Consider the following 13,396-nt stretch of genomic DNA (forward strand, 5'->3'; position numbering starts at 1 on the left):
AACATCATTCTGGTTGGTTTACTTTATTTTGCTCGCCGTCTTCATTATTATTTTTTCGTCTCTCTCTCTCTCTCTCTCTCTCTCTCACACACACACACACACACACACACGCTCATAAACATATACGCATACACTAAATCACACCATATATACATCGAAATGGAGTGAATGGATCGAACTTATTTACACCCACACACACGCGCCCGGACTCGGCATGTTTAGAAAATTACCTAGGCAACCGTTTACTGCTTCGGACATCATCTGCACGCTAGTGTTTGTAAAACAATAGCATTGCATAACAATCGTCACACCTTTTTCCCCTCTTATCTGTACGTATTTATCTCAAATTGACAAATAACTTTTATCTTTGTTGCATAACAAAATTGCATCTAGAATCTTTAGAAGTGAACGACAAATACTTATTTTTGCGAAATTTAGTGCTACATTCAAGATTATTTCTCGAGCAGCAACGAAAAGTACAAAGCACCTAGATTTCTATTGCAGCTTTCTGATTTTACGCTTGCCTATTGACATCGGTCAATTTAGCATAAAATCAATACTACTTGGAACGCTTATAGGTTTCACGTAACTTGTAAGAGGGTCATAAACTAGTCAACGTCACGACTTTTCCTGATGCATATATGTAGTATGTAACATAAGGAATTCACACCTTTTCTCTCTAGCACACATTTCGAATTCTAGCAAGGTACGCTGCCTTTCCGTCAACCATCGTCATCGCCAATTAATGATAGCTCTAGCTTTTTAATGCGATTATTGCGTGTTTTCAAAACTTCTCTAACAAATATATGCTACTTTTCTGTAATTCATTTTATTAGAAGATTCGTCAACGAGGTAAGCTTATTGCTTCACTCCGCAAAACGCAAAGCTCAATAGTATATAGCGTCTTTCACTTACGACAATACGAGTAATCGACAATTTATTTAGAATTTCTTGGAATGAACACTATCGATGACGATTAAACAGCGCTCACTTCATTTCGTTAGTACTGTAAACATCTCTTTGTGTACCATGTAAAACTTGCAATTTGGTTTACCATGATTCTAAATTAACTAGCTTGGAACTTCCATTAAAGTAATATGTTGTAAAAGTTAAACAGTAATTTTAAAAAAGATTTAAAACATCTTAAAAATAAAAAAAAATAGTAAACCCAAAAAAGAAGCTAATAAGAAAAGGAAAAGGACGCGCAATGAATCATCGGTGCTCGTTTCAATATGTAGAAATCACGGAAGCACGTGGTCGTATGGCTGGAAATAGAGTTTAAAACAGAAGAGAACATCGATAGGAATTAGCGAGGTCGCACTGATAAAAAGCCTCGAGTAACGTACACGACGTAGAGAGTTGGAGCGGTGAGCGCAACTCTCGCCGCACGCAATCGCCTCTTTTTTCCTCCGGCCACGCACGCAAAGCTTCCTTAGTACCCTATCCGTGAAAAATAAGCTCGCCTGACAAAAAAACACGATGACTTACTTGTCCACAGGCAGGCAAAAAAAAAACACGACACGTTATGCACGAGACGAGCGAGCAGCAGCAGCAGCAGCAGCAAACGATCGAATCGGTAACAAGCGTAATTGCCGAGGCGGTACTTGGCCGAGGACGACTGAAATTACGCCAGCGCTGCTTCTCCCCGACAAAAATGAAAAGACACGACAAACGGACGACCGCGCGCGGTGCCTCGCGTGTTTCCGCCCCTCCCCCGCGACTTTCTCTACCTGATTAAGCCCCGACTCGCTCGCCACGAAAGACGGCTCTTTCAGTTTTCTGTCGTCGTCGAAGCTCCCTTGTCGCGCGATACCAATCTGTGCTTGCGGAGCGCGATGCTGGCCAGGAAAAGGGTGATTTGCTTATATGACCGATTTCTCGTTCGTTTCTTTCTCCTCTCTGTCGCGCTGTAGTTTGCTTGTTTACCTTCGACTCGATAAGCCCAAATGATTTGCGATTTTCTGGGGACTGACACTCGACTGATTGTCAAAAGGGTGGCGCACGCGACAAGTCGCGGAAGATGGCCAAGAAGAACGCGCCCGCCGCGCTGCAGACCGACGTAAGCAACGACGAGGACTGGGCTAAAATCCTGGAGCGGAAGGGATTAGTCGGTGAGATTCAGTTGTTACGTTTGCATTGTTCGCCTTTGATTGTCAAACCACCGATCGTCGCACTGCTCAGTGGCCGACGTCTATTCGGACTGGAGCGGGCCGTGCGTCGGTATGGTGAGCATACTCAAGAAGATCAAGATGGAAATCGGCGGCGATAACTTGAGCTACGCAACGGTAAAGCAAGCTTCTTATTCGTAAAGGACTACCGCGGTAGACTGGCTGTAATATCTGATCGATCCAAGTACAGGCCAAGTGCGACAACATCCAGTCTTTGGCTCGATTTCGGGGGCAGAGCGAGCCCACTTGGATGTTTATCCGCGTGAGTAAGCTCGCGAGCTTTTCGTAGCCGCTATCGTTGTTGAGCGGAGCGATCTTTCTAGGATGGAAAAATGGTCAATCTGCTGTTCGGAGCGAGCTGCCCGCATCTCACGGAAATGCTCACAGAGGAACTGAAGAGACTTGAGACGGGCGAGGAACCCAAGTACGCAACTCCTTTTGTGCGATTGATTTGATGTGCATTAGTTTACTCGATTAACGGCTTATAGATTTTCTCTTCCGGTCTCGGAGATGTGCGAGGAGGAAATCGTGAGGATGAAGGAGATCGAGCAGAAGAAAATCGCCAAATACGCCGAAGAAAATGCGAAAAGAGGTCCGTGCTAACGTGTTGTTGCAAGTTCATGAGTGATTGCATCGACGATGATTTCGTAGACGCCGAGAGAAAGGAGAAATACGAAGCGGAGCTAAATCACTACGTGGACTCGCTGCACAAAGAGACAGTTCTCATCTTGCTGCCGTGGCTGTTCAAAGACGAGGAGGGCAATAAGAGGGACAAAAAGTCAACGCCCGCGTACGTCGAGCTCGCCGAGCAATTGTTACCCGAGTACTTTACGATCGACCGCGAGGTTGGAATGCAGATCGAGGAACAGCACTTGCAGGAGATGCAGAAAGAGGTGAGACACAGTTGTTGGGCAAGTCTTGGCGCGATAACGACGTGGTCTTCGACGAGCGCAGACACTCTTCGAATTCAGCAACGAAAGCAAACGACTCTTCGTGGACGGCAAATGTCTATGTATGAGGCTTAAAGTTATCGACAAGGTGCCGCAGATCGACATTGAAAAGTGCTTGTTCGAGTTACTGTTCGGCGAGCCGAACGTGTCCCAGTCGCCCGACGATCTTATCGAGGGATGGTAATGCTATACCTTACTTTTTCCAATTGTATTTCTCAGGTTAATGCACTTTTTCCTCTTACTAGTTTCGTTCAACGCTACTTACCATCGCTGAGGGAATTCATCAAAGACACCATGAGCGTAGCATCGGATCCGAAAAAACTGGACAAACTTCTGTGCGTGACGACCGTGTGGATACCGCTAAATCCAAGAAACAAGGCCATTGCTTTCCGCGCACTCTTTCCAAAATACGTCCAGGACACTTATCCGGTATTTCAAATGATAACGAAGTTAATCAAGTTTCTCTCTATAATAAGAGCACCTGGTTTTTATAGTACGAGGATAAAGACGCTTCGGTTCCCATCACGGTATTCAAATACGACAATACTAAAATAAGAGAACTCCAAATGGTTCACGAGATGTACAAGCACGAAGTAGTTAAGCACGGAATTTTCGAACGCGACAAGTTGTCCCATCACAAATTAATAGCCAAAGATATAGAAGAGTTTGAGCAACTGCCAAAAGAACTACACAGGTCAATTTTTAATGAGCTCTAATACAAAAGTATCAAATATTGCAATATTTTGTATTATTAAATCCTAACAGCACTGCGGTATTCGTATGGGTAGTCAAGAAAAGCGGTATCAACGTATTCCTGTCGTTCGCGGGAATAGGGCCAAACTACGTGAGCGAGACCCCCGAAAAGGCCATAGAAGACGCAGAGCAATACTTCCCTCGCAAATCTACGGTGTCGGAAGATGTGCAATCGGACGACGAGGAAAAACCAGCCGATGAGCAGCAGCAGCAACAGGAGCAGCAGCAGCAACAGGAGCAGCAGCAACAACAGGAGCAGCCTGCGGCAGCTTCGTAGCTTAATTTACATGTGTAAACAATTCGATGGAAATAATAAAGCCAAAGTCACAGTTTGAATTTCCAGTAAAACTCCACTTCCTCGTTTTATTTTCCACTGTGACGAACGGACACGTCACGTTGCGTCTATAACATATGTATATGACAGGTATGAAATAAGGCGCAAGCGCAAACAGCATATGTACACCCGCGAGATTTATGAACGTCGATAATATAAGCGAAAACGTGTAAATGGTCACTTGAAAATGCAACTCTTACTACGAATATTCAAAGGGAAAAAAAAAAAAAAAAACAAACGAATAAAGAAAGATTTATTGCACTACAATAAATCTCGACTACGGCATCTACTCGAGCGCGCCGACGTCTGCGCTACACATGTTGCTCACCTGGACAAATTGCGAGCGCAAGATTGGCATCGGAGCAAACAGCAGAAAAAATGCTCTAAACCGGCAATAAAGGATGAAGCACGTAGGTCCGAACGTGCCGCGAAAACTTTCCCTTTTTACTGCATCCTTTCTTCGAGGCCTTTCTCGAAGAAAGGATGACGCCCACTTCATCAAATGACTGGATGCCGAAAAAACTCTTACTCCTCCCTCTCTTTGGAGGTGTTGATGCTAAACCTACCCCTTTGGGAGTGACAGAGGGGAGCGCCGAGGAGGACGCTCCAGGACAACGACAAGTCAGTCAGAGCAGAGCCCTCACGAGAGAAACTTGTGACATTTTTCTTGTATTCTACATCATTAAAAGCAATTGGCAGTTTGAAGTATCACTGATCTCTCTTTTCATTTGAATTTTCCACGCTACCCAAATTATAAAGTCGGTCAATGAACGCTCTCATTCCTTATTTATCGAGTCACGTTCAAATTCATCCCGCGCTTACAACTAAATACAAATTATTCCTTGTTCGCGCCAACGGCAAGGGTGGGGATGTTACACTGGTGGCAGCGGTGGGATACGAAATTTTAACAAAAATAAAATATAAACCAGTAATAGATCATACGCTATCAACATCTATAGCAAGTATCTTTGAGATTACAAGTTTTCAAAAGGAAAGAAGAGTCCTCCAGATGCACTGGCCAGGATACGCTACATAGAAATATCAAGATTTGTGTGTGTAATTGTGACTGTACGTGATCTGTGCATATAAACTTTGACTGCGTTATATTATAGTGCACATTGACTGTGAGTGAGCGTGCAATTTTGTGCACGAGTGCCAACTGCCCTCTCCCCGGTTTTAGGCGTGTTTCCCGTGGAGTACAGGGTGAATACCAGGGTAGGCGATTTTTGTGGCCACGCCACGGCTTCTTGCTCAAAAATCGCAGGCTGCGGCTGTCCTCACCAGCATTGTAAGTTTTGTTGCAATTACCGTTTTCAAGTGACCATCGCGATATCGTGGGAAAATATAATCAGTTATTTTAGAAGTAAGAATTTCTATAATGTATGAATAATGTATTTAGTATAGTTTGCTTTTAGTAGTCTTACATCAACTTGCGCTAACAGTGTACGATATATTCAACATTTTTTTTTATATTTATTATTGATTCAATATTCGAAATTTGCGTTGATATTAAACTTGATAATAAGATTCAATTTTGTACTTATACTGATTTAATTAACAATAATAATCGTTCTTTTTATTAATAATATTTTATAAATAAAATTAGTCAAGTAGTTGACTAGCTTTTCAAATTTTCAAATCATTTTTCAATTTTTCAAAAAAAAAAAAAAAAAAAAAAAAAAAAAAAAAAAAAAAAAAAATTACCGGAAATTTGCCGGAAAGTGTAGATGATTTGTTTAGATTTTCTGCGATCCATATTGCTCTAGTTGTCAGCTGTTAAGTCTTCTTATCGGTATCTGAAATTCAAACGAACACAAGCTGAATGTTCTATAATTAATGCTATTAGTGGTGTATACGGATTCATACTCATCTGATTTCAAACCGGTGTCCCTTAAGTATTGCTTTCGTTTGGCCTAATCTCACTCCCCTTGCTGTAAAACACGATAATGTCGGGGCGCGGTAAACGTAGCAACCGCGGTGCAGCCGGTGGCCCGCCTGCTAAAAGAAGCACTAGGAGCGCAACCACCCTCGCCCAAAGGAGTGATGGCGCGGGTAATGTGGGCGAAGCACGAGTTCGCGGAGGGCAGGTGAGTCGAGGTAGGGGCCGTGGAAAAACGACTAGTAGATCGGCGGTACGAACCGTAAACATTGAAAGTATCGATATGGACGCTGAGAACTCGGGCGCAGACGATAGCGATTCAGAAAATCTGCCGTTAGTTCCAAACACGATGAACGCGGGAACATTGAGCTTACCTCGGGTAATCCCTAACGAGATTATGGTTGCCTCTCCCACTCACTACGAAGCGCGAGCAGGCTACAGCGGTAGCGAAGCCAGGCCTTACTACGTCGAACCTAAGACTGCATTAACTCTCATACCGGTGTTCAAGGGGGAGGGTGATTGCGTCGAGGGGTTTGCGGAGAAGTGCGAGGAAGCCAACGGGTTTGTTGAGCCGCGTGCACGTTCGCTCTTTTTGCAGATGATGCGTAACAAATGCGAAGGGGATGCAAAAAATTATCTGTTAGCAACAAAACATAGCGACTTAACGAGTTTTCTAAGTGCACTCAAGGATAGATATCGTCCGCCGGAAAGCTTTTCAGATCTGAATGCTCAGCTCAATCGAGTAATACAAAAGCAGGGCGAGTCGATGCGAGATTACGGTACGCGCGTTAGCCTTCTGTTAAACAAGCTCATCCGTGTGGCGCGGTACACCTACCCGGATGGCGCCGCCGCGATCATACAATGCGCGCAGGACACAGCACGCGATAGCTTCATAATGGGCATTTGGAGAAACGATTGTACGACTAGAGTTGAGGCTAAGAAACCAAGTACCTTGGAAGGAGCGATCTGCGCTGCTATTGAGGCCGAGATGAAGATTCAACAGAAAGAAGCGCTAAAGGAGCAGAACGGGGCGAACAGGCCCTTCAACAACAGGAAAAGTGCGTACCAAGTAGCCTACGTAGCTAATCAGGTGCGTGCAGACTCGCCGCGCTGCGATCGAAATCAAAACTCGGGAGGCGCGCCGGGCAGCAATTCAAAGCAGGCCGAGGGAGGAAACGGAGGCTCATTGTCAGCAGACGCTACTCCAACTTATGATAGGGAAAGGCGAGGGGAGCGCACTTGTTATCGGTGTTACCTTCCAGGACACATCGCAAGATTCTGCCCATCGAACTCTGCTGGAAACAACTATGACAACGGACCGACGAGAGGAAGGCCGTCGTGGCGCGGAAGGCCGTTTCAAAATCGTAACGCGCAAAATTCGTATCGTAGCAACCAACAATCAAGCAATTTAAACGAAGACGCGGCCCGATCGACCGAGACGCGACCGGGCGCAGCGAACAAACCGTCTCCTGCGACATTCGTGTCCACTACGCCGCCGAACGAATAAACCCGTCGAAGTCTCCCTTTGTCGAGCTTTTTTGCGAAACACGGCACGAAAAGTTCACATTCCTCGTAGATACCGGCTGCGGGTTGAACCTCATAAAATCTAAATGCCTCGGCAGGGGAGCATCCGTCGACGAGAGCGTTCGATTTAATTTAACCGGTATCGGCAATGGGCTTGTGAGAACGCTGGGCCAAACAGCGCTCACGCTCGGCGACATTCAGATCGTATTCCAAGTTGTCCCGGACGGTTTTCCTGTGAAAGGAGACGGTATATTAGGAGTAGAATTTTTAGAAAGGGAGGAAGTCGATCTTGTTTTTCGCAAAGACGGAGGGGAAATAAAAGTAAACTCGAGATCGTATCAATTTAAGCAAAATAACACGATTCATTTACCAGCGCGATCGAGGACTTTCGTCGAGTTTGCGGTGCAAGCGAGCAAGGAAATGAAGGAAGGAATTCTTCCGCGGATTAATTCCGGGCCAGATGTATATATCGGGGAAGCATTAGTGGCCCTCACCAACGGCAAGGCCAGGGTGTGCGCCATTAACTCTTCTAGTCGAGATATCACGGCTATCTTCCCAATACCGAGCGTAGAGCCAGTTCCTGAAATTAAATCGAACGATGCGTTACCCGATAAGCGCGATGAGGCTAAACGGATAGCCAAACTTTTACGATGTATTCATACAGAGCATCTCAATTCTTTAGAACGACATAAACTCGTAACGTTGATAGCTAAATACCCTTATCAGTTCTTTTTACCTGGAGATAAATTAAAGGCCACCGATGTATTAAATCACAAAATCGAAACTGTCGATGAGATTCCAGTCCATGTTAGGCAATTCCGATTACCTCAATCCCAAGCCAGCGAGTTAGAAAAACAGGTACAAGCGATGGCTGATGAAGGCATAATTCGCCCTTCGATTTCTCCTTACAATGCTCCATGTTTTCTGGTTCCAAAAAAACCTGATGCCTCCGGCAACCCTCGGTGGCGTTTGGTGGTCGATTATCGAGCCTTGAACGAAAAGATTATTAATATTTCATACCCAATGCCTAACATCACCGAAGTCTTAGATAAATTAGGAGGGTCCCAGTATTTTTCATCATGTGATCTCCATACGGGCTTTTTCCAAATTCCTTTGGATCCCTCTTCGAGCCATAAAACAGCTTTCTCGACTCAGTACGCTCACTGGGAGTATACGAGAAGTCCCATGGGCCTACGTACGAGCCCAGCCGTGTTCCAGTACATGATGAACAAAATTTGTTCGGGCCTCCAAGGGGTAGAAATGCTCATCTATATGGATGATGCTATTATCTTCTCTGATAGCCTAGATCTTCACATAGCAAAATTAGACAAATTTCTCAAAATCATAAAAAATGCTAACCTTACCTTAGAACCAGAGAAATGTTCATTTTTGTGCCAGCAGTTGCCCTACTTGGGGCACATAATATCCAAAGATGGTATTAGGCCTGACCCAAAGAAAGTAGAAGCAGTGCGCTCGTTCCCAACTCCCAAAAATAAAAAGAATGTAAAGCAGTTCCTAGGATTGATAGGGTACTATAGGAGGTTCATCAAAAATCTGACGGGTATTGGCAAACCCCTCTATGCCCTGCTCAAGAAAAATGTCGAATTTCACTGGGGATCTGATCAGAAAAAGGCCTTCGAGACCCTAACAAATGTTCTCTGTGAATCACCAATACTCCAATACCCAGACTTCACCAAGGAATTTCGCATTACGGTTGACGCTTCTACTAAGGGTTGCGGGGCTATACTTAGTCAGGAACCGAACGATCTTCCAATCGCGTTTGCTTCTCGAGCATTTGGCCCTGCTGAACAGAATTATTCCGCAATTGAAATGGAATTAAATGCCATGATTTTCGGTATCGAACATTTCAAGCCTTACATTTATGGCAGAAAGTTCACTCTAGTCACCGACCATCGTCCTTTGGTGTGGCTCCAAAACTTAAAGGATCCTACGTCCAGGCTTGTTAGGTGGAGATTACGCCTTATGGATTACACTTTTAAAGTGGTGTATAAGGCTGGGCGGGTGAATTCCAATGCTGACTCTCTCTCTCGTAATCCGATCCTTCCTAATCCAGTAGACGGCAGTGAAGTGGTGAGTTGTGAAAAGATGGATGTCTGCGCAGACTCCCCATCGGTTCCTGATTCACAGGCCGACCTGCTCGTCCTTGAAGACTCCCCGCTAATCCAGGTGTCACTGGCTGAAGTACTAGCCCTTGAAGACTCTATTGCCCAAGTTTTTATAACCTCCTGTGAACCAATAGATGTTTTGAGTATAAATGAAATGCAAAAAGAAAAAGAGAAAAGAGATGAAGTGACCTCATCAGAGGCAGAGATAGTTGAAGACACTGAAATGTCCTACCGGGCCAGGGCTGAGAACCCTGGATGGCCGCAGGTCTCATCAGAAGTTGGAATGAAAGATGACGCGGTCTTACGGCCCAGGGATGAGACCTCTGGGTGTCTGCAGGCCCGAGTGAATGGAACCCGTGTGAGTAGAGAGGGAGATATCAGCATAATGGAATCTACTGCGAGTGAATGTGTGTTTTTGATGGCCTGTGATATGTTTGAACACACCAATGATCCCTTACTCATGGAGAGCGACCATTTAATACATTTTATTCCAGCAGACTGTGATTTGACTTCAGAGATTAATAAGGAATTCATTGATAGAGGTATGCTAACAGTAGAATCACTGAAAGCAGTAAATCCAAGCTTAGGTACTGTCATCACTTTTAAAACAGAAAAGGGTCACTATGTCTTCAATCTTGTAGTGAAGGAATCAATTGAAAAGGAATCGTCAATCACGGTTATTCAGACTTGTTTAGTTAGTCTTCAACGGGCCATGAACGATTTTCAGGTCAGAACTGCTCGCATATCAAGCTCTGGAAATGGTCTAGACGATATATCATGGAATGAAATTGAGAATAAAATGTTCGAAATCTTCACAGGACATGATTATCAATTTAAAATCTGCTCGAATGACCTACATTTCCCAGATGAGGCAGAGGTAGAGATTTTGTTACAGGAGTATCATGATTCGATAACAGGGGGACATCAAGGATGTAGCAAAATGTACAAGGCAATTCGCAAACACTTTTACTGGGATAACATGAGGTCCGATATTAAAGGTTATATAAGATCATGTAAAAGTTGCCAGGAAAGTAAACTCAATCGTGTAAAAGTCAGACAACCTATGGTCATCACTGACACCCCCAAAGCCGCTTTAGATAAGATTCAAATGGACATAGTCGGTCCACTGCCTATCACACACTCAAATAATCGATATTTACTTACCATCCAATGCGCTCTAAGTAAATATGCAGACGCAATCCCCATTTCCAACATGGAAACAGCCACAGTAGCAGGAGCCTTAGCTGAAGAGTTCATCTCTCGACATGGTTGCCCAAAGGTCATTCACACTGACCAGGGTAGTAATTTTTGTAGTCAATTGATGTCTGCACTTTGCAAAATTTTCAAAATTGAACGTATACGATCCACAGCCTTTCATCCTGAATCTTTAGGCTCCTTAGAACGAGCACATCACACATTTGTTGAATATCTCCGACACTTTTGCACTATGGAGAACTGGGATCAGTGGATTCGCTTTGCAATGTTTTCCTACAACACTCACATTCATGAAGCTCATGGTTTCACTCCACACGAAGTCTTCTTTGGCAGAAAAGCGAGAATACCCTCCTCATTTGCAAAACAGAACATTCCCACTACTTATAATGATCTGGTTGACAATCTTCTTCAACGTTTGAGTTATACTCAAACAAAAGCAGCAGAAAATCTAAACAGAGCAAAAGAAAAGTATAAACAGATTTATGATAGGCGTATGAATGCAAAGACCTTTCAAGTAGGTGACAAAGTATACTTACTGAAAGAGCCACGCAAGAACAAGTTCGATAAACTTTATATAGGTCCATTTTTAATTATAGAGGATTATGATCAAATTAACTATAAGATAAAACTGAATGCCGGTCATAAGATTGTGCACGCCAATAAATTAAAACCTGCCTCGATAAGAATAACATAATATGAGCAAGATAAGTTTTTCATAAGCATCGAACCTGAAGTTTTTTCTCTTACCACAAATTCACTAATGTAAGCATTCATAACTTTGTAGGGTTAAGTCACTATCAATTATTTTTATTTTCTAGATAACTATGTACTATTTTGGACTTTTGAGACAGGCTAGAAAAACGTGATGCCTCACAATAGTCTTGCACTCAAGTTACACTGATAATGTCGAGAATTTTAATTGAGCATAATTATATCGATATAAAGGCGTAAGTTTATAGACAGCGTTCACTAAAATGGAATTACAAGGACTCTGGGTACTACTAACCCGCTGTTTTTTTTTTGTGTTGTAACGTTGGATAAAAAACAGCTTTATGTTATGGGGGGAGATGTGACGAACGGACACGTCACGTTGCGTCTATAACATATGTATATGACAGGTATGAAATAAGGCGCAAGCGCAAACAGCATATGTACACCCGCGAGATTTATGAACGTCGATAATATAAGCGAAAACGTGTAAATGGTCACTTGAAAATGCAACTCTTACTACGAATATTCAAAGGGAAAAAAAAAAAAAAACAAACGAATAAAGAAAGATTTATTGCACTACAATAAATCTCGACTACGGCATCTACTCGAGCGCGCCGACGTCTGCGCTACACATGTTGCTCACCTGGACAAATTGCGAGCGCAAGATTGGCATCGGAGCAAACAGCAGAAAAAATGCTCTAAACCGGCAATAAAGGATGAAGCACGTAGGTCCGAACGTGCCGCGAAAACTTTCCCTTTTTACTGCATCCTTTCTTCGAGGCCTTTCTCGAAGAAAGGATGACGCCCACTTCATCAAATGACTGGATGCCGAAAAAACTCTTACTCCTCCCTCTCTTTGGAGGTGTTGATGCTAAACCTACCCCTTTGGGAGTGACAGAGGGGAGCGCCGAGGAGGACGCTCCAGGACAACGACAAGTCAGTCAGAGCAGAGCCCTCACGAGAGAAACTTGTGACATTTTTCTTGTATTCTACATCATTAAAAGCAATTGGCAGTTTGAAGTATCACTGATCTCTCTTTTCATTTGAATTTTCCACGCTACCCAAATTATAAAGTCGGTCAATGAACGCTCTCATTCCTTATTTATCGAGTCACGTTCAAATTCATCCCGCGCTTACAACTAAATACAAATTATTCCTTGTTCGCGCCAACGGCAAGGGTGGGGATGTTACACCACGTGTCTTACACGCGGCTTACTTCTCGCAGTCACAGCTGCACTTGCGATCGCGCGTCCTTTCGAAATTGCGTCCCTATACCATTGGCTTAGTAATCGAATGTGGTACACCAGGAGTTGAGCCTATAAGTATTTCACGGCCTCGCGGGATTTACGCGTTCATCGAAATAATGTGATTATCTCAGCGCCAGCCGTAAGAATGCAACCACCTGCCTACCACTTGTCTTCTCTATGACGCGCACTGCGCACACCTACAAAAAACAAATCGTTAGCCATTAATATTTCATGAAAATTTCATTGAAAAAGACTACTCTCCTCTATTATCTGATTTATCAGTATTGTTTAAATAGACTCGATTGTTAAGAGTGTCTGCGCGTGCATTATCTATTCTTGATTATTTGCTTGGAAGGGGTACTGATAAAATTCTGATACTGATTCTTGCATTGATTTAAACAAGGCGACAATTTTATTAGCTGGTGAAATAAGAATGTTTTTTCTTTGAGATGATCCCTGAGATTCAGGCTAAGTAAAATCATTGTAGAT

At 43.6% G+C, this 13,396-nt stretch overlaps 1 protein-coding gene and 1 long non-coding RNA gene across 3 annotated transcripts; one reads left to right on the top strand and one right to left on the bottom strand.

The window, feature by feature from the left end:
* The first annotated feature begins 1,755 nt into the window (after positions 1 to 1,755).
* LOC131664270 (thioredoxin domain-containing protein 3-like) lies at positions 1,756 to 4,188 on the top strand. Of its 2 annotated transcripts, XM_058935235.1 has the most exons (11): positions 1,756 to 1,853; positions 1,994 to 2,111; positions 2,182 to 2,285; positions 2,359 to 2,430; positions 2,492 to 2,592; positions 2,657 to 2,760; positions 2,820 to 3,061; positions 3,123 to 3,298; positions 3,364 to 3,547; positions 3,613 to 3,812; positions 3,884 to 4,188. In XM_058935235.1, the coding sequence occupies exons 1-11, from the start codon at positions 1,836 to 1,838 to the stop codon at positions 4,146 to 4,148; spliced, it is 1,584 nt and encodes a 527-aa protein (XP_058791218.1). In that variant the 5' UTR covers positions 1,756 to 1,835; the 3' UTR covers positions 4,149 to 4,188. The 2 variants fall into 2 exon arrangements, with proteins under 2 accessions (XP_058791218.1, XP_058791219.1); XM_058935236.1 differs by lacking the exon at positions 1,756 to 1,853 and having other exon boundaries at positions 2,093 to 2,111; positions 2,354 to 2,430.
* Positions 4,189 to 11,299: 7,111 nt separating this feature from the next.
* On the bottom strand, positions 11,300 to 12,176 carry LOC131664303 (uncharacterized). Its single transcript, XR_009301931.1, has 3 exons — positions 11,697 to 12,176; positions 11,486 to 11,620; positions 11,300 to 11,397 (listed from the first exon to the last, which is right to left on the bottom strand). It is a non-coding gene; the product is annotated as an uncharacterized LOC131664303 (long non-coding RNA).
* Between the last annotated feature and the right edge of the window lie 1,220 nt (positions 12,177 to 13,396).

Source organism: Phymastichus coffea, unplaced genomic scaffold (assembly GCF_024137745.1).
Source record: "Phymastichus coffea isolate CEN01 unplaced genomic scaffold, Cenicafe_Pcof_1.1 PCOF00043, whole genome shotgun sequence".
NCBI classification, from domain to species: domain Eukaryota; kingdom Metazoa; phylum Arthropoda; class Insecta; order Hymenoptera; family Eulophidae; genus Phymastichus; species Phymastichus coffea.

Coding starts and splice junctions, on each gene's coding strand:
- LOC131664270 (XM_058935235.1), top strand. Junction 2,761..2,819: donor CGAAGAAAATGCGAAAAGAG/GTCCGTGCTAAC, acceptor ATGATTTCGTAG/ACGCCGAGAGAAAGGAGAAA. Junction 3,299..3,363: donor GACGATCTTATCGAGGGATG/GTAATGCTATAC, acceptor TCCTCTTACTAG/TTTCGTTCAACGCTACTTAC.